General features: G+C 34.0%; 2 protein-coding genes and 1 long non-coding RNA gene across 3 annotated transcripts in view; 2 read left to right on the top strand and 1 right to left on the bottom strand.

The window, feature by feature from the left end:
* LOC113394720 (TWiK family of potassium channels protein 18) overlaps positions 1–19,619 on the bottom strand; it is a 28,327-nt gene extending 8,708 nt beyond the window's left edge. The window contains exons 1-4 of the mRNA XM_026632146.2: positions 19,391–19,619; positions 6,384–6,555; positions 3,963–4,110; positions 1,724–1,860 (exon numbers count right to left, since the gene is read on the bottom strand). Of these exons, the coding sequence (XP_026487931.1) occupies positions 1,724–1,860; positions 3,963–4,110; positions 6,384–6,501 (403 nt within the window). The 5' untranslated portion in view covers positions 6,502–6,555; positions 19,391–19,619. The remainder of the gene's footprint in view (positions 1–1,723; positions 1,861–3,962; positions 4,111–6,383; positions 6,556–19,390) is intronic.
* Positions 1–22,618, top strand: part of LOC135193918 (uncharacterized) — a 569,995-nt gene that overhangs the window by 306,365 nt on the left and 241,012 nt on the right. The window lies entirely within an intron of this gene.
* LOC113395575 (uncharacterized) overlaps positions 1–22,618 on the top strand; it is a 333,619-nt gene that overhangs the window by 98,304 nt on the left and 212,697 nt on the right. The gene's annotated exons all lie outside the window — the stretch shown is intronic.

The raw sequence follows: 22,618 nt of genomic DNA, 5'->3' as shown, positions 1-22,618 counted from the left end.
CAGTTTTTCAGTCCTTACACAATACAAACCGCTTTGTCCCTGCGTTTTAAATATGTAATATCTTCGAAAATATCTATTTAAATTACATACTGTAAAGAGCCATATTGATCTATATTAAATGCACAATGTATTTAAGGTACTTAATTGGATAAGGATTAATTCTGTATTCCATAAAAATCGCTTCGAAAATAAGCCATTATTTCTCGTAAAAAGCAAAAGATAAAAATGGTTGTTATGAACTATCCCTAAGAGATAGACATACACCATCCCGGGCTTTTTGAAGAACTTTTTAAGCTGTACAATACTGTAGTACATTATATTGATCTATCTGCGAGATAGATAGGGTTCAGTCAGCGTTTGCAATGTAAGCGCAAAAAATTTATTTACGACATCACTTCAAAAACCTCTAAAATTATCAGTGTTTCTCTACTATATTGTTCATGTATTATACATATAAAGCTTCCTTTTGAATCAATCTATCTATTAAAAAACCGCATCACAATCCGTTGTGTAATTTTAAAGACCTAAGCATACATAGGGACAGACAGCGGTAAGCGACTTTGTTTTATTCTGGGTAATGATAGTGATTTTATCGATACTAATATTTTAAATGTGAAAGAAACTCTGTCGGTCTGTCTGGCTGTTGCTGTTTCATGGACAAACCACTAAATCGAATTTGAAGTAATTTAGAATGGAGCAAGCTTAAACCTCGAAGAAAAACATTTTCAATCTAACACCTGACGACCAACCTCCAAAACGCGAGCGAAACCGCAGGCGACGACTAGTTAATATATAGTAGATTAATGGTATCAGTATATTTTATTTCTTTATCTAAATTTTAAGCAAAGCTAAATGCTATGAGATGAATGCTTCTTAGCAATATCAAAAATGTTGCGTCCATGAGACAAATATGCTGTTACTCTTATGGCATTTGCAAGACAAACATTCTGGGTCCAAGAATTAAAATTTGTTAAAGGAACAAATAAACTTGTACCATATAATGGCATAAGTTTATTTGTTACCAATGGTAGGACTTATTCAGATCTCACTGGTGAGTTAATTCATACTAATATGAATAATATCGCGTGTGCGGTTGTGTGTTCAGTTTAAAATAACAACCATAAGTGACTTAACCTTTTCCTACCTATTATTGACGCCATGCTGTATTAACACTTCGTGCACTCAAATACTCATGGGTAATATGACCACTTAGCATCAGTTAGCTCAATTTTATACATTACTAAAAACTAACTTGCTAATAAATTAAAAAAAATTATCACGCCATCAGACGGAAGATCAGGCAGGATTGATCACGCGTCTGGCTCGAACAGCTGCTCCAAAATGCAATCTCTTTAAATCTCTATCTATTCATCACACTAATCACTTAAACTTTCAATAGCGCGATCACTATTCCTACACATCACTGAAACGAGTACTCGCGGAGATAAAGGTTTATGCGCGTTTTATGGTTAGGACCTTTACTGGGCCATAAAATATGACACATCAATGTGATTGCCGTAATACGTTTACCCTCTTACCACACATTTTTATGATTTCGGGTGTATTTATAATGGTTGACCCATTGAACGGCTTATTGGAATATTTCGGGTCGAGCGAATTCCGTTGTAGCATAATTCAATATACCGACGAAATACTAATAAAATAAAGTAACCACAATACGTTACTTTGAAGCTTAAACTTAATGTAAGTGTAATATATTTACCTATCGTGGTTATAACGGTTAGGGAATACAAGAAAGATGAAGAAAAACTCCATTGTCTAGACGAGCGCCCGCCGTCCCAACCTCGCCGCACAGCTACAACTATCTTCCGCTGATAATGTTGGAGCTCCTTGCTTATACTGTGAAAAGATCATAGTTTGTTGTATAAAATTTCCATGCAAAACATAATTCATGGTAAAAATAAATAGCTTCTGATTAAAAGTCCAATTTCAAAATAATAGTCTGTTAATTTTTTTTTTATAGTACTTTAGTCAAGTAGGCTTTTACAGGCCCTTTTGAATTGTCATTTTATAGAACTATGTTATGTGAAGCTACCACCGGTTCGAAATATAGATTCTACCGAGAAGAACTGGCAGGAAACTCAGTAGTTACTCTTATTCAACATTTAGAATACAATGTTATGTTAGTTAAATACGATTATATATCTATATAATATATACTGCCTGGAAGTCAACAAGTATTAGGTCCACGCTTTATCATCTTAATTAGTTAATTAATTTAATCTTGTATTGAATAATAGTTTTTCTTATTTATGTTTTTTTTTTATAAATGATTTGAGTATATGAATCGGCAAAGTTAAAAATATCTGCGGAATTTTATTATAGAAACGAAATACTTCAAATGCACGTGTTAATTTATTTACGTATTTGCTGCTCACTTTTTAGGGTATACGTATTACATCTGTCCTTGTGCGTTAACGCTATCGAAATGCGAATTTAAGCTCAAAAAATACTCCTGAAATTCCAAAACTAAAATAACAGTCTTTAAATATCCTCTTCTTGGGAAATGGCTCTCATATGAAGAATCGTTGAAACATGCTGCTTCAATGAAAACACGAGAATTAGTTAACTAAAAATCATAGATTACGTATGGTGTAATTTTAAGGAAAACTAGAAAAATAAAACCGTATCCAATGATTTACTCCTAATTTTCAAATTCGCCTAAACTTCACATCAATAGCACTTTCGGCATTATGAAACAATTTACGCCTAGAAATTGGAATTACAAGCAGAAATACAAGCAGAATTGATCCATTTAAAGACCTCTCTACCACGGCTGATGTGTTTCTAAAATGTTTAAACCTGAATGCTAAATAATATGCACCTAAAATTCTCTTTGAAATTTGTTCATAAGGTTTTGAGTCGAGAATTTCAATTGGCACTTTAATTCGCGTCGCTTTATAGGTATATTCACTACATCGTATGCCTTCTCATATTTTGTAGTACTTAAGGCTGATGACAAACTAGACGGTAATCAGTAGATTGTCAAAACAAAATAAACGTTACATGTAAATAATCTTTAGATCATATTATTAAGTATATATCTTAAATTAAAAAACGTAGAACACCAGGCAGATGAGATGTATCTATGTTCATTTAAATAATTTATAGTTAAAGAAAATCAAGAAGACGATGTGATTAAATAAAAACATTAGGTATTTTCAGCACATATTTTTTAATGTTGATGTATCATATCAGTAACTTAAATAACATTCATGCAACTTAATGATCATTTTAATGAACTAATACTGACGGTGTGATCACTTCACACAGAAGATCAGTGAGAACGAAGCCTAGTCTGTTCTCATATTCGGCAAATTCACTAATGAGCTAAAAAATTCAGCGCTCTTTAGCCAAAGGTAAAGAATTTAAATGACTGGTCTATTTTCACGGAAGTTCTGCTAAAGGCTGCATTTATCAAGCAAATTCAAGCAAAATAAATATATTTTTAATCAGCTCTTTATAAAAACCCGACTACGATATGATTGTATTCATATAAGTAGAACATTTTAATTTATTAAATCTACAATTTCAGTAGGTCAACAAAAGTCTCAACAAAATTTTTAATGTTTCATATAAATACAAATCTGATGGAAAGGAGTCATCACCGTCTTGACCTTGGTAATGCAAGAAATTTTAACCACCCTTCCATCGTCAATACGGTACCAATCTTGGGAACTTATGGTATTTCCCAAGATGTATATGTAGATGTCTCTTAAAATCGGATAATAATACTAAGTATTATTGTTCGGCGGTAGAATATCTGATGAGGGGATGGTACCTACTTAGCCGGGCTTGCACCGAGCCCTACCACCAAGTTTTTTTTGTGGCTACCCTATAATGTTCCTCGCGCTCCATCTGCCTTTTGTTTTATAATCTGACTGTACGGGTATAAAGATCATAACACGTGACTTTGTTTGAACGATTTAAAAATATTTTACCTTTCCTTAAGAGCAGTCTCGTTGAACAAATTGAGTGTCAACGTCACATTTTGCCAGAGATACTGAGCCGTGTTGTCTCTCTCCCTCGACATATTATTGACACGTTCCATCTCACTCGCACCTTCTATCGCTTGAAACATGAAAGCACCTGTTGAAAAAAAAGATAAAAAAGTTTAAATTAATGGGTAATTCATTTTTAATGAGCTCTGACGAAGGTTTTTCTGTTTTGTGTTTGGTTACTGGAAGCTTAGCTGCTTTCCATTATTTCCATGTTACCCTACGAAAGCCTTATTTATTTTGATCTGAATAATTTGTATCGTTGCTTTAGAATTGAGAAACGTCATACAATTAAAAAAAAATCACAAGGGAGTAGAGATCATCATGCCATTTTCCGTCACGGCATACCTGATCCTATCTCAGAGGTAGCCAACAGATGTTTCACTTTTTTAACAGATTACACTAATATATATAAAATAAGATGAGCATCTATAGATTTAATTGATCATTTAATTAATGTGATAATTTACTAGGTGGTACCTAGATGTTAGATCTGAATAGGTACCACCCAGTCATCACATAAATTACTTTATTTTAATCTAGCGATACCGACGCGTAATAAATATTCTATTTGTACTAATAATTGCGGAGAAGTTTTGTAGCGTCGAATTTAAATATTGAAAATTAAAAACTACTAAACATATTTCCTGTCCAATGAGCACTCATAATATACAAACAATAACAATGACTCAAAACTTATACCGAAATATACCAGCAAGTCGATTTGGAGAAGGTTTTAGTATATAATATTAATAATAAATAGCTCTGTTGAACAGTTGCTTGAATTTCAAGTTCTTGTAAATACATAATTCGTCATATTTAGAGTTAAAACTCAGCGAATTGGAGTAGCAGTGCATAAACCTTAATTCGTATAACACTTCGCCTTATTGCCTCCACGGGCGAAAAAGGTGAGCTAGCTAACGTTCTTGCCACCAATCCTTGTGATCATGGTTTGTACAGCAACTATTTTTGATTTTTTATTTGTATAGTTAGGACCTTTTTGTTAATAACGATTATATTGGATAACATATATATTGTTATAAATATAATTCGTCATACAATTCCTGAAGATCACGAAAGACAAAATGTTCATCAGAGCAATACTTAATCGACTTCGGAGTCTAATTTCAGCCTTCGAATGACGCGCTTTTAATATTTCAGTAGCAATAATTAAACGTTCGAACAATAGATTTTGGGGACAAAACTCGATTTCCGAAGGTCTTTGTTGATGAAACAGCATTTATAATTCACGGGTCATTGAATTTTAAATTACAAAGGAATAATTTATATATCGCTTTTATATTTTGTTCTCTTGTATAATTAATAGTGCATTGGAAAACTTGATCGAACTTAACCAATAAATGATGTCTGAAAAGTCATTTTTAAGATGGTTTATTGAGATATTATTTTATCTTACAGTAATTTGTTTATTATTTATTAAATTAAAATATGATGTATAAAGTAACTTAAGCAAAAACGCCTAAAGATATCCTAAAGGTGAGCAAGGGCCTTCCTCTGTTGCTAAAAACTTATTCCAAAACACTATGATTATGATTGGACATGTGATGGAATGTCAACGACTATTGTGGAATTTCTCAAAATCTTTTCTCCCACCGCCACACTACATTTAATCAGAAAACGTAATAAACTCTATCACTTCAGGATTCATAATATTAGTTAGAATGAATAGTATTTATTTAGTGTTGAGAAAAATCTCAAAAGAATTTACTTTCTGTAACTGTAAAATTAGAGCCGAGATGGCCCAGTGGTTAGAACGCGTGCATCTTAACCGATGATTTCGGGTTCAAACCCAGGCAGGCACCACTGAATTTTCATGTGCTTAATTTGTGTTTATAATTCATCTCGTGCTCGGCGGTGAAGGAAAACATCGTGAGGAAACCTGCATGTGTCTAATTTCAACGAAATTCAGCCACATGTGTATTCCGCCAACCCGCATTGGAGCAGCGTGGTGGAATATGCTCCAAACCTTCTCCTCAAAGGGAGAGGAGGCCTTTAGCCCAGCAGTGGGAAATTTACAGGCTGCTAATGCTAAAAAAAAAAAACTGTAAAATTACGATTGTATTTCTGGTTGTCCAAAATCTTGAATATAATATTTATTTATACACAAGATGTATTTTAACATAGTTATTACTTCGAAGATGAATTATATTTATTTGGATGATTTTGTCAAAGTTACAGATTTTTCATGCCGATATAATAAAATATATTTACAATATTTAATAAGCTACTTTGAAGCCAGTGTCTGCAAAGTACCTTTGGAGGTATGAAAAGGGACTCCAATTATTTATTTCTTGTGATTGTTTTATTTTAATAACGAAGATACAAGTATACGTTAATTCTCACCGGCTATTGTATAAGCCACGACCAACACAACTACGCCAACATTGGAGAAGAGAAAGGCCAGCAGACCCCTGACGTAGTTTCGTACGCGCGAGCCGAGCCTGCGCCTGCGCCGCGGCATCGCTACATCATCCCGGCCACGCCTCCATATGGCCTAACTGATAGACCAGGGAATCTGAAAATAATTAAATAACGTTAACAAATAAATAAATAATTTTGCTATTCGTAAAACTTTATCATCAAAATAGAGGTGTCATATTTGATCCACTTTTGTTTTCATTATGTATGTGTCTCTTTGTTAGATAATAATTTATAATGTACATATAAATAATAAAATAAATAAATAATAAATATCGGACAACATCACATGCATTACTCTGATCCCAATATAAGTAGCTAAAGCACTTGTGTTATGGAAAACCAGAAGTAACGCCGGTACCTCAAACACCCGGACCCAAGACAACATAGAAAACTAATGAACTTTTTCGACATCGATTCGGCCGGGAATCGAACCCGTGACCTCGGAGTGGCGTACCCATGAAAACCGGTGTACACACTACTCGACCACGAAGGTCGTCTTTAATATAAATGTGACTATCTTTCTGTCTCTTTGGTTTTCATGGCTAAACCGTTAAATCGTATTTGTTACAATTTGGAATGAAGCAATCTCGAAGGACTTAAGGATTTTTTTTTATATCTGACACCTTACCTGACCAACCCGTTTAATGCAAGCGAAGATGTCGGCTTAACAATAGTAATCTATACTAATGTTACAAATGCAAAACTTTGTCTGTCTGTCTGTCTGTTGCTCTTTCACAACCAAAGCAATAAACCAAATTTAATGAAATTACGAGCGAAGCAAGCTTGCATCCCATGAAAGGACGTAGACTTTTTTATGACGACCTGACGACCAACCCTTCAAATGCGAGAGAAGCCGCGCTCAACAACTAATATAATAATAAACATCTGAGTGATGTCGTAAATTATAAGAAATCTTATTTCATAAAATAAAATTATTTTGCTTTTTATTTTTATCATGAGACCGTCATTTGGACATGAATAATACGATTCGGAAGTTCGAATTCGTGTGCCATCTCGTAAATTATAATATTTATAAAACATATGGTAACACTATTTATGTTTATATCCGGTTTTAAATGGGCACGCTGTTCTAATAAATATTATAGATCTGACATATATTCATCTATACTCTATACTAATATTATAAATGTGCGAGTAACTATGTTTGTCTGTCTGTCTGTCGCTCTTTCACTGCCAAACCAATGAACCGAATTTGACGAAATTTGGTTTGAATCAAACTTGAAAACCAAGGAAGGACGTAGGCTACTTTTTGTACCTAACACATGACAATCGAGGCCTAAAACGTGAGAGAACCTGCGGGCGACAACTAGTATTATTATATGTAGCTTTATAATAACTCACTATTTTACTTTGTGTTTCTGTTCAAGCCTCTATGGGTAGTTACTACCTTAGATATTCAACCGTCAAAGAGCAAAACTTGCTACTGGTGTACAGTACGTCAGCCAGTGAAACTACAGTCATGAGGTACATAACATCTGAGCTGCTAAAGTTGGCAGCACTATGGTGATGTTAGGAATAATACAGCGCCGAGGTCTATGCATATCGGTGACCGACCGTCGGTCACTTACCGTCACGTGGACCATATCACTGCCGGCCGCCTAGATATATCTTAAAAAAAATACGAAACCGACGACGACGAAACTACGAGTTACTTTGTATCTTTTTAGTGTGAAACACCTATTCACATGCCTTGATGGGAAGACCAACACGTATAACACCATGGCATTGACATGATCTTCGCTGCCACTCTCCTGTTTATACTTGCGAGTATATACTGACTATATTAATGTCATAAATACGATTGTAACTCTGTCTGTTGCTGTTTAGACCCGTCCTAATCTAGGATGCAGAGGATGATGATGGATCACGCGCGCTGCGGGGCATCTCGGTGAAGCGCACCAGAAAGTCTCTTAAAACATTTCTTGTGGGGAAGGAAAACAATACTTACACCCGGGCGCTTGTTGTGTTTTAGATATTCTGCTGGTATTATTTACTAATTTTTACTTTCCTAGGGTTATTTTTATTCGAGCTCATTATTTACTGTATAGTCCTCTTCATAAATACTTTAGAAGTCGAAACAAAAACTCGTAAAAAAATCAGCGACAGTCTCGTGGCTGCGTAATTAATGCGAAAAACTTCAGCGGTTTTTTTGTCCTCGTTTCAAACGTGCTTTTTAAATATACGAAAAATTTCAGAGCAATTAACGCACATGATATTATGTTCCTCGGTTTTGAACTTTCCGGTCGGCGGTCGGTCGACGTCAAGTTTAACAGAACATTTTTAGATATACTTTCCTGATTCAGCGAACGTGCAAATAAAAGTTATAGAATCTTATATTCTTTATATAAACTTACAACAATAAAAATGTACATTATATCAGTAAAATAAGCCAAATAGGTATTTCTAATTAAATGTAGGAAAGCAAATGATCCACCGGATAATAACTACTTCTACCCATACACATTGGTACAGTAGGAAAATTAGTCATTTGATATGTCAAAAATGCACCGCCAAACACGAAAAATACTCGTAAAATATCACGTCCCTGTAATTCCACTGACGTCTTCACCCTTGAAACCAAATCACAGCAATACAAACTTATGTTGTAAGCACAACAACTAATAATTGACACAAGAATCTGCACAGGACTTGCATAAATTTCTAGAAATCCCATTAAAAATGATATAGCAACGGTACACACAGAACGCTCCGAAACTTCCTTATAAGAACCTTTAACCATCTGTGCGATATTTCTTGACTCATAAATATTCAAATAAATCCAATTGTCCTTATCAAATCTACCGACTGAAAAGGCGAGCACACGTCGTCCTAAAAGAAGTCTTCGGTACAACATTTACGAGCTGAGAATTGATAGCTGTTTATCGAGGAGTAAAAATATAAGAACGTAACGACTTCATTGCGATTTGACGGTTATCAAGATCAACAAATAAAAACAGCAACAAACGTTAGGCGAGTGCTTGTCGATCAAATTCGCTGTGACCAAGCGATCAGTTATGTTAGAACTATCCCAGGAAAACGGGACATAGTCACATTTGGATTTATGGACAAAATTTAAAACAGCTCGGCTAATTTAGCTAGCTTTTGGGTATCTTCTGCACTGACGTTTTACTATTTTCATGGCATTTGTGTGAATTATACCTACCTCGCGTATCTATCATCCTGGGAGCAACGACTGGTGGTGACTTGATTCTTTGTGTTTTTGATTCTTAGATTATTTTATTGTTTATAATAATAACATAGGTGAATTTGCAAATGGGCCTCGTGATGATAAATAATCACTACTACCCATACACATTGGCTTGAAACCACAACACATCAATATTAAATAATACTATAGACGTACAATAATCATACTGCCTTGAAAAAGCCCTAGTTTCAATTAAAGTCAATTTGATACCAATAAATCGTATTATTTATTTATTTATTTATACTTTATTGCACCCAAACTTAAAACTAAAAATTACAATATTGAAACAAAAAGTTGCATGAGGTGCAACAGGCGGTATTATGTAATCAGCTAAAATCACTATCAAATATTCAGTTCTAAAAACTTTGGCAAGCCTTTCGGCTATATTTAGAATTCCGTAGATAGTTTACTGGGAACTATTATTATATAGACAATGTCATTAATTCTATAATCTTAATCATTTAAACCTTCATCTATTCAATGAACGCCATCCTGAAATAATTTCTTCATTGTGGTAGCCATATTCCTGTTACGCTATTGAGAATTTATCTGGCAGTCTATAGGATTTCCTTTAATTTTAATCCCATTCTATTTTAAAGCATGATCGGTTGATGACCGTTTAATATCTAATATCGTGCACCAATAATTCAAGCGTTTGTTTCCTATTAATTTGTAAGCCATTTGTAAGCAAAGACATGGAGCTTATACCACCACGCTGCTCCAGTGTGGATACACATTTGGTGGTATCATCCACCACGAGCAGATCATGACGCTGACCACGAAATTAATTAAAGCTTAAAATCAATTTTATTAACAATATATTTTAATATTTATAGTGAAAATCATTACATAGTATAAAACAAAATCGTTTACCGCTGACTGTCCCTGTGTATGATTTGATCTTTACAATTACACAATGGATTTTGATGCGATTTTTTTTTATAGTTAGATTGATTCAAGAGGTATGTTTATATGTATAATACATGCACAATCACGACAATGCACGTCGTAAATAAAAACATATTTTTGCGCTTACATTGCAAATGTTGGCTCAACCCTACGAGATCGATCACAATATTGTACTACACTATTATACATCTTAAAAAGGTCTTCAAATAAGTCCATGATGGTATATGTCTATCTCTTAGGGATAACCCACAATAACCATTTTTAATCCTTTCATACACATACATTTTAATAGTTTATTTTCGAAATGATTTTAGGCAACACAGCATTACTGATACTGAGCATTTTGACCGACATATAACAGATAAACAACTGCCATTGGCCTAACTCCGAACTAGATACCTAACAGCCTTATATACAAGCTACAAGAGCTATACTACTATTCCTACCAATCAATTTTTTTAATATCGAAACACTCGATAAAAATTAAAGGTGATCATATTAGACTTTAGCAATCATTAAATATTTTTTCTTAGTGAAATAATGCAAAAATCTTTATAAAACATGTAGTACCTCTCGTGGCTTACTGTGGCGTGTACTTGTAGCGTCTGTCATTCATTTAATTTTCCGCCCAGCGGATCGGAACTATTCAACGGTGAAATGCTGCTAGCATTCCCACCACCATACCACGTGACAAATTGAAGATTTTTGGCGTGTCACTGGTTTGAATTTTGAATTGTTAAATACGAAAAATATATATATTTTTATTAATGTTTTCGATGCATTTGATAGCTAACAATGTTTAAAAATAAATTAATCTAAATCCAACAGAAGCGAATGCCAATAACAATATTAGTTACACTCGTATCTTGTAATCGAATATCATCGTTTTATTTAGTTCTGACGTAATAAATGCATTTGTATCGTAATTGAATTATTATTCGCTTCGCTAATGATATTTATTTCGATCATTGGAAAATTAATAATTCAATTGCTGCCCTTTTATTTTGAGGAACAAAGTGTGTTAAGAAAACTCTTGTTGTTTTGGAAAGATTGACGTAAGATAAAATAAATTAACAACGCTTGAGAATAATTAAGTTATTAAAAATTGATGAGCCGAGATGGCCCAGTGGTTAGAACGCGTGCATCTTAACCGATGATTTCGTGTTCAAACCCAGGCAGGCACCACTGAATTTACATGTGCTTAATTTGTTTATAATTCATCTCGTGCTTGGCGGTGAAGGAAAACATCGTGAGGAAACCTGCATGTGTCTAATTTCAACGAAATTCTGCCACATGTGTATTCCACCAACCCGCATTGGAGCAGCGTGGTGGAATATGCTCCATACCTTCTCCTCAACGGGAGAGGAGGCCTTAGCCCAGCAGTGGGAAATTTACAGGCTGATTATGTTTATGTTTATGTACCTCAATACGGGTTAGTGGATACACTAGTAGATACATCCAATACATGCACGTTCAACGATAATATCCTCGAAAAAAGTGCTACAAGCTAATTTTTAGAGGAAATAACGACCTCCGTGATCGAGTAGTGTTTACACCGGTTTTCATGGGTACGCCACACCGAGGTCCCGGGTTCAAATCCCGGCCGAGTCAATATAGAAAAAGTTCATTAGTTTTCTATGTTGTCTTGGGTCTGGCTGTTTGTGGTACCGTCTTTACTTCTGATTTTCCATAACACAAGTGCTTTAGCTACTTACATTGGGATCATAGTAATGTATTTGATGTTTTATTATCTAAATATAAATATTGACTACAAGCGCAACGAGTTGCGGATGAAATGTTCTTACAAAAACAATGGTTTCATCACAACGACCATAACTGTCACTGCGTCGCGCGCTGACAAATTTACAAACTTCGCTGGCGTTACGTCATGTTGCGCCCACGAATGACAGCCGATAGCAATAGATCATTGATGAAAGGTTAAAAAGCTCTTTCTTTTTTTTTTAAACTGACTTCAAACATTCGGCCGAAATACAAACTCGATCGATGATAAAAGATTTAAAGACTATATTAATATAATTTGGTTAATAAAACCCGATTTATAATTTAAATTATTTTATAAGCTCAATTGCTTAATCAGTATTAATAAAAGATTATAATTATTAATAATAAAAAAGCGTGGATTTAATATTGGTTGATTTATATGCAGGATATATATACATTTATTGTACTATGTTAACGTACTCCGTAATTAAAATGCTGAAAATGAGTTACGACTGAGATTCTTGCCGGTTTATTTTGGTAGAATCTACTTTCCGAACCGGTGATAACTTTACATTCAATTCAACATTGTAACATGACGATTCAAAAGTGCTTTTATGAGCCTACTTGAAAAAGGAACATTCAAACTCAAATTCCTTTATTCAACATAGAAGCATTACACCCTGACCTGAGAAGAACCGGCGAAAGAAACTCAGCAGTTATTTTGATTTGATTTCCCAGTTTGCCATATAAAAACTTTAAATAAAAGCATTTAAAAACAGAACAATTTATTTATTTTTAAACTAGTCGTAAACCCTAATGGAATATCCCAGACGAAAACATTATACAGATTTTTTTTAAGTATAAGAATTTTTGGCAACCTGCATTGCTATTTACCACGGAAAATTATGTGTATAATGACGAATGTCCATACAAACCTTCATCACCATTTTCATCCTCTTATGTGGTTTTTCTAAAGCACCGTAACAACTATCTTTTACTGATATAAGAAAAGACTATTCTTTCCATACACAGTTTCATCTCCAATTTAAGCATTGTGGAATGAATACTCAAAAAATTCACAATATGTCCACTGGAAACTTAAATACCGTTTTCCATATATAAAACATCAGCATACAAACATTCACCACCAATTTAACGCCCATCGGTGTTGAAATTAAAAAATCCTTTAATGTTCATCACTTTCGCTTCGTAACGAATTTGTTATGTATATGAATTTCCCTGTGCAGAATTTCATCCTGTTAGACCCACCAGCTTAGGCAGTAAATTGTATGTTCGGCAGTCATTTTAAAAATTGTTTATATATGTATCTTAAAAAATAATATGATAAAATGTGATATTTATATATATATTATAAAAATATAATTTCATTTTATGATGCTGTTACATAAGTACTCGCATAATGAAAATCTACTAATAGTTAAGACATCAAAATATATACTAATTCAATAATTAAACACGTGAACTAAAAATAGACGAGGCTTTAGCCCAGCCTTGAGGTACTTAAAACATATCTATTTAAGTAACAGATCCTTAAATTTCACTAAAAACCATTTTTTGATATAAATATATGTAATTAACAAAACTTACTTTTGAAATCACGTAAAATTAAAAGGGAACTAGCTGAAGATGTAATGCTCCCACAGTGCTATAGAAGCATCTTCTTTGGGCGGGAAAATTTCAAAAGTGTTGAGAGTGGGTTTCACGTGCAGTGATCAAAAATAACGTATCACAAAATCTGCTGCAGTGCTTATCACTCAACTCAAAGACACCATATGGTGAAGAGTAAAAATGAAGTATGTACTTTAATATAAATTAGCGTAATGGCTTAACCCGTAACCCCATAAACAAGCGACACGGTGCGCGAAACAGACCGTGTGTATCTTGGGTCTCGGGCTCATATCACCAATATGACTACCGAACCGGCACCGGAACCGGAGCTCTACCAATCGGGCACTACTGGATTCCCATCTCTTTTGATACGCAGAGCTTCTTTCAATATTGATGAGGAACCGAGAACTTGATTAAATGATTTTTTTTAATTTAAAATTGAAAACCCGGTGGTGACGTTGACCAACGACGACGACGATCTAGTTAAAAGTTTGAATTAATTTGTAAAAATAATAATGCATGATACATTATTGATACATCATTTATTAATTTTGATTGAAAATAAACACTAAAAAAAAACAAGCGGCCTGAACTTATTCGCCAACCCAATTCATATAGATGCCAATTTTAGATTTACGATTAATAATGTAAAATAACTGGTCAAAGGTGCTTGTAAGAGCCTACTTGAAAATATAATTCAATAAAGTATATTTGGATTTGATTTGTTTATATTTAACGAAACAAATGTATATATTCCTCGCTGCACAATCATTTGAGGTACATTATTGGTAGCGACGTGACGAAACTGGTGCAGTAATTGGCTTATATGACTGCACTGAGGCTCAGTCTCCAGTTTATAGCTTTTAACATCTAACAATCAAATTATAGTGGCTTGTTAACCTTGGGTTTACTGCTCGTAATTTTCAATCGTATTTAATATTATTATGTATTTGCGATATGTTAATTTGAAGCTTAAGAAATTATCCAAGAACGAATTGCACTAAATTTCAAGAAAAATATTGCCATTGTGCATTCATTGGCAATTTTTTTTTTTTGGAATATATTTCCCATAAATTCCTGTCCACCAATCAAATAACATACGGATGCTTTTTAAATGATAATTAAATTTATAAATTTCCGCTCTGAAAATCGAAAACTACATATTTCTATTGACGCTTCTAAATTTTTATCATCAAGATATTCGTTACCGTATTTTCCTATTCTGTACTTACTGACAATGTGTATGTGAAATTTCATGATTATCAGCTGAATAGTTGAAGCGTAAAAGCGTAACTAAAAAAAACTGTCTTGATCATTTCTACTGAGGTAATTCCCTCTCACTCGATCTTTTAACCGCAACGCATCAAATAACTGTGTTACTGTTTGGCGGTAACAATTCATGAGTGGGTGGTAGCCTTCCGGGCTTCCACGAATCCACCGGTGAGTAACATGTATATATTTATCTTTTTTATATCCCTCTATCGATAAATCTGACATAGAATCGATAATTCGACACGACGAAACCTTGACGTCAAAACTGATTCGAATTTTCAACGATTATCTGCAACGAATTCGAACAGCTGCTCGATCCCAATTTTGTGAATTATTAGACATTAATAAGTATTTGATATTAAATCTAAAAATACTGAAATGCGCTGAGAACCTCAAAATTCAGAATTAAGTATACGTTTCTTACATTACAATAAAACAAAAGAAAGATAAAAAATAACAAACATAAAAACTGGATGCCATCTACCTGGTCCAACCATATTTAAGAACCGTCCAGGTATAAGCACTTTTTTATCACAATACGTCAAACAACTATTTATAAATAATAATCTTCTCTAAATAGTATAAAAAAATCCTTTTTGTGGTTTTGTATGTGTATCCGCTAACTTCTTCTAAATTCATCGGAATTTTTGGGGCTATCAACAATAGAAATGACAATTCTAAATATTTTGTACAAAATCGCTAATCTATGACGGATTCGGATTTTGATACTGTTTTCACTGAAAGAAAGAGCTATAATGTAGGAAGATTTGTATGAATCATTTGTTTTTTTTCTACAATTTCGATGATATTTTATCAAAAAAACTGTTTTCGTACGCTTAGATGGCGATCGCTGGCTAAACTTCAGGACTTTTCCAGAAGAGATACACCATAACCACGTGATATCAATCCGCAATAACTTGTATCTATCTTTTAATTAATAAATTAATTAGTGTACCATTAATCTATCACAGACTAGTAAAAAATGATTACGAAATTATTGTCTTCCGCAAATAAAATTGAATTTATAAACTGTGAATAAATTTTGATCTCTGTTTTAATAACGACTCGACTACGACGAATTATGCTTTGAGCACACTTTTCATTTTATTCATTGCAGCCGTGCGAAGCCGAATCGAGTCGCTAGTTTATATATAAATATATAAACCATTACCATTATTTATATTAAAGAAATTTATGATTTTATTAAGCAGACGTCAGAAATGCTATTTATTAATTTACCAGATCAAACAGTTTACTAGTCTGTTCAATATCTCGTCTCGAGTTTGTTTAAAATTCTGTTATTTAGGACCATGTACGCATGCGTACTTATGATACACACAATCTATATCGTACAAATAAATATATACATATATGTAATCGAAAGTCTGGATGAATGGATGTTTGTTAGTCAATCACGCGAGAACGGCTGAACGGATCTGAATGCAATTTGGTCCACAGATAAGTCTGGAATAGTATATATACTATTACTATAGGTTACTTTTACTTTCTAATACCTCTACCCCCATCTGAAATTGCGAGCGGAAAAGAGTCTTATATTATAATACCAGCTGTGCCCGCAACTTCGAGCGCGTTTTTTGAATTTAAGTTATTTGGATATTGTAGCGTGATTTTATTTTTATTCTATAAATAATTCTAAAAATATGCATTTAGTAAAAATGGGTTATTTTAACATTACAAACAGATACTCCAATTTTATTATATTATAATACTAACGGCCCGGTACGTGCTTCGCTACGTATAAAGTGATATAATACAAAAATGAGTTAGAACATCGATTCATTTCTTCAAAAAAAAAATTTACTTAATTGCTAGCTATTTAAAAATTAATTCAAAACATTTGGATAAACAATATTTTTGGTTTTTCCATTTTGAGTGTGAATAAACAAACGGCTGGGGGTACCGACTCTGGAACAGGCAACATAAACTTGGCCGTGTGAAAAACATGATTCTTCCAAATTCACACCACAAACGTGAAATGTTTGCCCTAGGGCCTTGTTAATGGACATCGCAAATGACAAACGAACAGGATATTGTAATCGTTTGAACTCGAATGGCATATCAGTTTGAATCATAGGGATACGCGGTATCAAACAAATTTCACCTTTAGATTTACCAGTTAAGATCGTAGCTTCGGTCAAATTTGGCAATAACTTTTTCACTGTCAATCTGGTGCCATTACACAGTTTTGGTGGATTAATATTTCGCAATAATATAATTAAAGAACCAACTTTCAGATTTAAGCAGTGCGGTGGCATACCAGCCGGTTCCAATGAATTTAAAAATTCAACTGGAAAGTTCAATGCCTCATCTTGATTCATAGCACTGTCAATTGATTTAAATGTCGTGAATACACCTGGCAGTTTCTCTTGAATTTGAAAATTAATAGCATTGATATGAATGTTCTTTGGTGCTAAAATGGCGCGTTCTCTCAACCAATCATGATTTATATAATTCTGAAGAATATTCGGAATAACACATTCAACCAATTCATCTATCGATTGCTCAATAGTACAAAAATTGTTCGGTATAGCGATCAATCCATTGGTCCCATCGATTTGTATTTTGCCATCACCTATTTCTAACAATTGTTTTGAAAACTCTTGGGCAGCTGGATCATTTTGTAGGTTAATACGCATATTAATGTTTAATGTCAATTTTTGTACATATCTCCAAAGAACTGATGACTTCAAACAAGCATTTATTTCATCAACAGGAGTTGATCGAGGAATGACAGGCAAAGTTTGACGAAAATCCCCTGACAGTAATATCAAAGCGCCACCAAAAAACTGTTGATTACCACGTAAATCTTGCATTGTTCGATTAAATGCTTCTAGTGATTATTTATTCGCCATTGTACACTCATCCCATAAAATAATTGACGGTAATCGCAGAACTTTTGCCATAGCAGAATTTCTCGAAATATTGCAAATTGGAGTTTCAATCATCTGTACATTCAATGGCAATTTTAATGCAGAGTGTGCGGTTCGACCACCTTCTAATAATGTAGCAGCAATTCCCGAAGATGCAATTGCCAATGCAATTTTCTGTTCCGATCGAATAGTTGCTAAAATCAATGATTTCCTTACATTTCCAACGCACCACCAACCTGTTGAGCTTAGATGATATGCACCTTGTGGATGTATTAGCACTCTCTCTCTCTCTCTATCTATCTCTCTCTCTCTCTCTCTCTCTCTCTCTCACCCTTAAAGCCGAAACACAACAATACTAATTATATTTTTTTGGATTAAATGCGATCGTCAGTTAATATTACTGAGCCACCTCAATTAGCCTAGTGGATTATAACATGTCCTTTAAGGAAAAAGCAACAAAATCGTACCAGTATTAAATAGTTTTGTATTTGCCAAATTCAACTAAAATTCCTGTTTTGATCGAATCTATTACTATAAATATTATATGGTATATATTTTTTGCTTAGTACGCAAACTTTTTAGAAGATGTAATCATAGTCCAAGTCCTTTTCAGGCGAACAGCTGCGAAACTATACTACTTTTAATTTGAGAAATGGGATAAGTACTGAGAAAGACCACATTAATTTGTTTCATTGCTGACATCATTGCGTTGTGTCGTCGTAAATTAAACCATATCAATATTCAACTAAGGATCTGTTTTCAATGCATTTCCTATTGCGAATATCGTCATTTTATCAAAATCAGTCATGAATTAGAAGAAAAGTGATCCGAAAAGTAGGTATATTGGTTATATGAAAGATTAAATTAAATTCTTGCTTACACGTATAACAATGACTCTTATAGTTGAACAAGGTTATACAAATTAAAAAGAATACCAAAATGGTATTGATGATAAAAAGACTGTTAGTATTTGAAAAGACTAAAAAGTTTCTGGAATAGATTTTTCACGTTGAAATATAATCTACCGTTAAAAAGTAGTACTCATGCTGTGTTCCGGTTTCAAGAGTGAGTGAGTGAGCCAGTGTAACTACAGACACGAGGGACGTAACATCTTAGTTCTCAAGATTGGTGGCAGTGGTGATGTAAGGAATGGTTAATATTTCTTACAGAGCCATTGTCTATGGGGGGTGGTGACTACTTATCATCAGGTGACACGTTTGCCCATCCGCCTATGATTAGAAAAAAGGTCGCGTTCAAAATAAATAACCCAAACTTACCATATTATTTTGAAAATACCACCGAAACCACTTTCCAGCCAAGATCAAATACAAACAATGATAACAATTACATCACTGAATTCAAAACGAAAATTAACAATATTTATTACAGTTCTAGGAAAAGATACTATCGAGATTGAATCGATAATGTCAAAATTACGGCACTGCACTTATTTTAGGGATGTTAAATAAATATTAACTAAATCAAGTACGCGGTGTTCAATCGTACTGCGCCTGCGCCGACTAACTCGATATAACAGCATTGGTTCTTGTGATAGCATAGATTAAAGGAATAGAACTGCTAAGAAATGCTTTAATCATACAGTTTCAGCTTTTGACGAAGGTGGTATCTTAAATAAACATTAATTATTATACACGTAAAATGTCTTTTCTAGTAAATATATATAGTCCATATTTATAGATATAAAGATATAATTTTATGTATTGGTGTGCAATAAGTATATAAAAAAAAATCGTTGGTGATTTTTGAGTTTCCTTTTTATATTAGATATAATATTAATATTTTATGGTTCCTTTATATTCGTATTATAAATTAAATTAAATGCTAATAATATACTTTTTTCCTTTTGTCTCATACAATAGAGCAGTCTTACTTGGTGGTAGTGCTTTGTGCAAGCCCGTCTAAGTAGGTACCACCCACTCATCAGATATTCTACCGCCAAACAGCAGTACTCAGTATTGTTGTGTTCCGATTTGAAGAGTGAGTGAGCCAGTGTAACAGATATCATAAAAAAAAAGATATACAGCTCAAATCTAATAAACTCAACTATAATATAATTTGCAGTTATTTGATCATATCGTTTTATTTTTTCGTCACATTACATACATTTTATATAATATTAACGTTACATCTGCATTTAATGTGATTCTATGTCCGTCTCCGCTAATAATAGTGCGCGTGCGACGGTGGTCGTATCAGTTTAGTTTTTATTGTAGACCGCGCAGTCCTGAGTATTTCGGGCATTCGGTAGCTCCCGCATTAACCGCTTGCAGCGATGTATGGGGTATTAGGTCATAAGTTTTAATTGCAACCATATTGTAATTTATTTGACAAGAATAATTGAACGATCGTAAGATTCATGTTCATTTAAACATCGATATCACATCGACGTATTGCAATAGTACGTAGTACTCGTTCGTTTATCGCATGCCAACAGTTTCAAAATGTATAGTAATCATACATACATATCTAGTGACTTACGAAAAGTCTGAAACTAGTGTAAAACCTCAATGGAAGTAGGCCCAGGTGAAGCTCTCTCCGTTCTATAAAGATTTGTGTTGCCGTCTTATAGCCCGATTCATTACTACAAACGACGGAACACAGAGCAACTTTTTCCTAAAATTTAAACAAATACCATGCACTCAAGTATTTGATGAAAGACTTAACCAGATGAATTCGATTCGTGCCCAAGAACTTTACGAGTAAACGTAGCATTAAAAATCTTTCCTTGATAATGACTTTAGTTTCTAGATCCTGCCTGCCTTCTTAATCCAGAGCAGACCCGTCTTAAGCATAACAAACGCCCAAGTCCTAACTCCATGTCCTTTTTTGCATCTCTTTTTGAATCTCTTTTATCTTCATGGAAAATAGCTGGCATCATCATCGGTTTGTTGAGCTTCTTGAGAGTAATATATAAGCTTTGATTTTTTTATGGTATACGTAGGTGGTAGAGCAAATGGGCCACTTGATGATAAATGGTCACCACCGCCCATAGACATTGGCGCTGTAAGAAACATTAACCATTCCTTACATCACCATTGCGCCACCAACCTTGGGAACTAAGATGTTATGTTCCTTGTGCCTGTAGTTACACTGGCTCTCTCACCCTTCAAACCGGAACAGAACAATACTGAGAACGGCTGTTTGGCGGTAGAATATCTGATGAGTGGGAGGTACCTACCCTAACGGGCTTGCCCAAAGCCCTACCACCGAGTGAAAATGATACGATTTTCAAATAACTCCATAAATAAAATTGCTTTATATTATTCTTTTCCTTTTATTTCCATTAGAAATATCATTATAAATTTGGTTTACAACGATTTTACAATTATAAATTTGGTTAAAAGTTCCACGTAGTCATAGTGTAGCGCGACAAGTAGGTCTTGAGATGCGATCGATCTCTTTGTTTGTATACTCGGGAAATAGAATTCCCGTATCAACATACAAATGGAATCGTGTCGCTGTATTTTCAAGAAAAATCACCAATACGTTTTATGTTTTAAAGCTAAATAGAATAAAAACGATTCTTCGTAGATATATTGAATTATCTTGAATCTTCATCGACCATTTGATTTCACCTCATTTACAGGGACAATAAAATATAAACACTTTTATTATTTTACTAACAATGACTACCCTCGGTAATGGGTTGTACCCTTTTTTATGCTCTTTTTTGCTTTTTATATAAAATAATAATAGTGAAGTATCACGTCTTATAAAGGACCATGAGTCATTATGATGTCCTAATCGACTTCAACCAGCCACTCTCAAGTGAGCTAACCTCCAGCAAGACATATCTTAGTGCACAAGTGTGTCGCAAACTCAGATGCACTCTCTATTATTCTCTTATAACCCAATGGGATAAGTTCTACGTCTGGGCGTAGAACTTATGGCTTTACATGCTCTCCAAGGCATGACATTGTAGTCACTTCCAACCTTACTTCATGGTAAATCTAGTGCAGGTCCACCTGGGCACCACTCACACGCCAAAGCGCAATTGTTGCATTCTGGTTTGTAAGGTGAGTTAGCCAGTGTAATTGAAGGCTGGTGGTGTGCTGTCCATATAAACAATTTCTTAAGGCCCCAATGTCTATGGGCAGTGGTGACCACTTACTATCAGGTGGGATTTACCAGTGCAATAAAAAAAACCTTTAAAGTTTGGACGAAAAACTCCACTCACAGACCAACGAGGAATACATAAAATACACTCGCATATACACTAAAATAAGATCGAAGATAAAATAGATCAACAATAGAAAAATAAATTCATCAAGTGTAAGTTACGATTCAGGACCACATAGATATTTGCGGGAATAGCCAATTCGATTTTATTACGTCTTCAGAAACTTTTACGTCGTACTCGACGTCCCAATGAAACCCTCATTCCGCTTTTTGATTGGCGCAGTATGTTCACTACTCCTATTTCTGAGGGAAATATGAATTTTTACGTCTTTTATGATTCTAGAAAGATGGCCACTTAAAAAGTT

Source organism: Vanessa tameamea, chromosome 21 (assembly GCF_037043105.1).
Source record: "Vanessa tameamea isolate UH-Manoa-2023 chromosome 21, ilVanTame1 primary haplotype, whole genome shotgun sequence".
Lineage (NCBI taxonomy): Eukaryota > Metazoa > Arthropoda > Insecta > Lepidoptera > Nymphalidae > Vanessa > Vanessa tameamea.
Note: the sequence above shows the minus strand (reverse complement) of the source record. Positions and strands in the feature narration are given on the sequence as shown.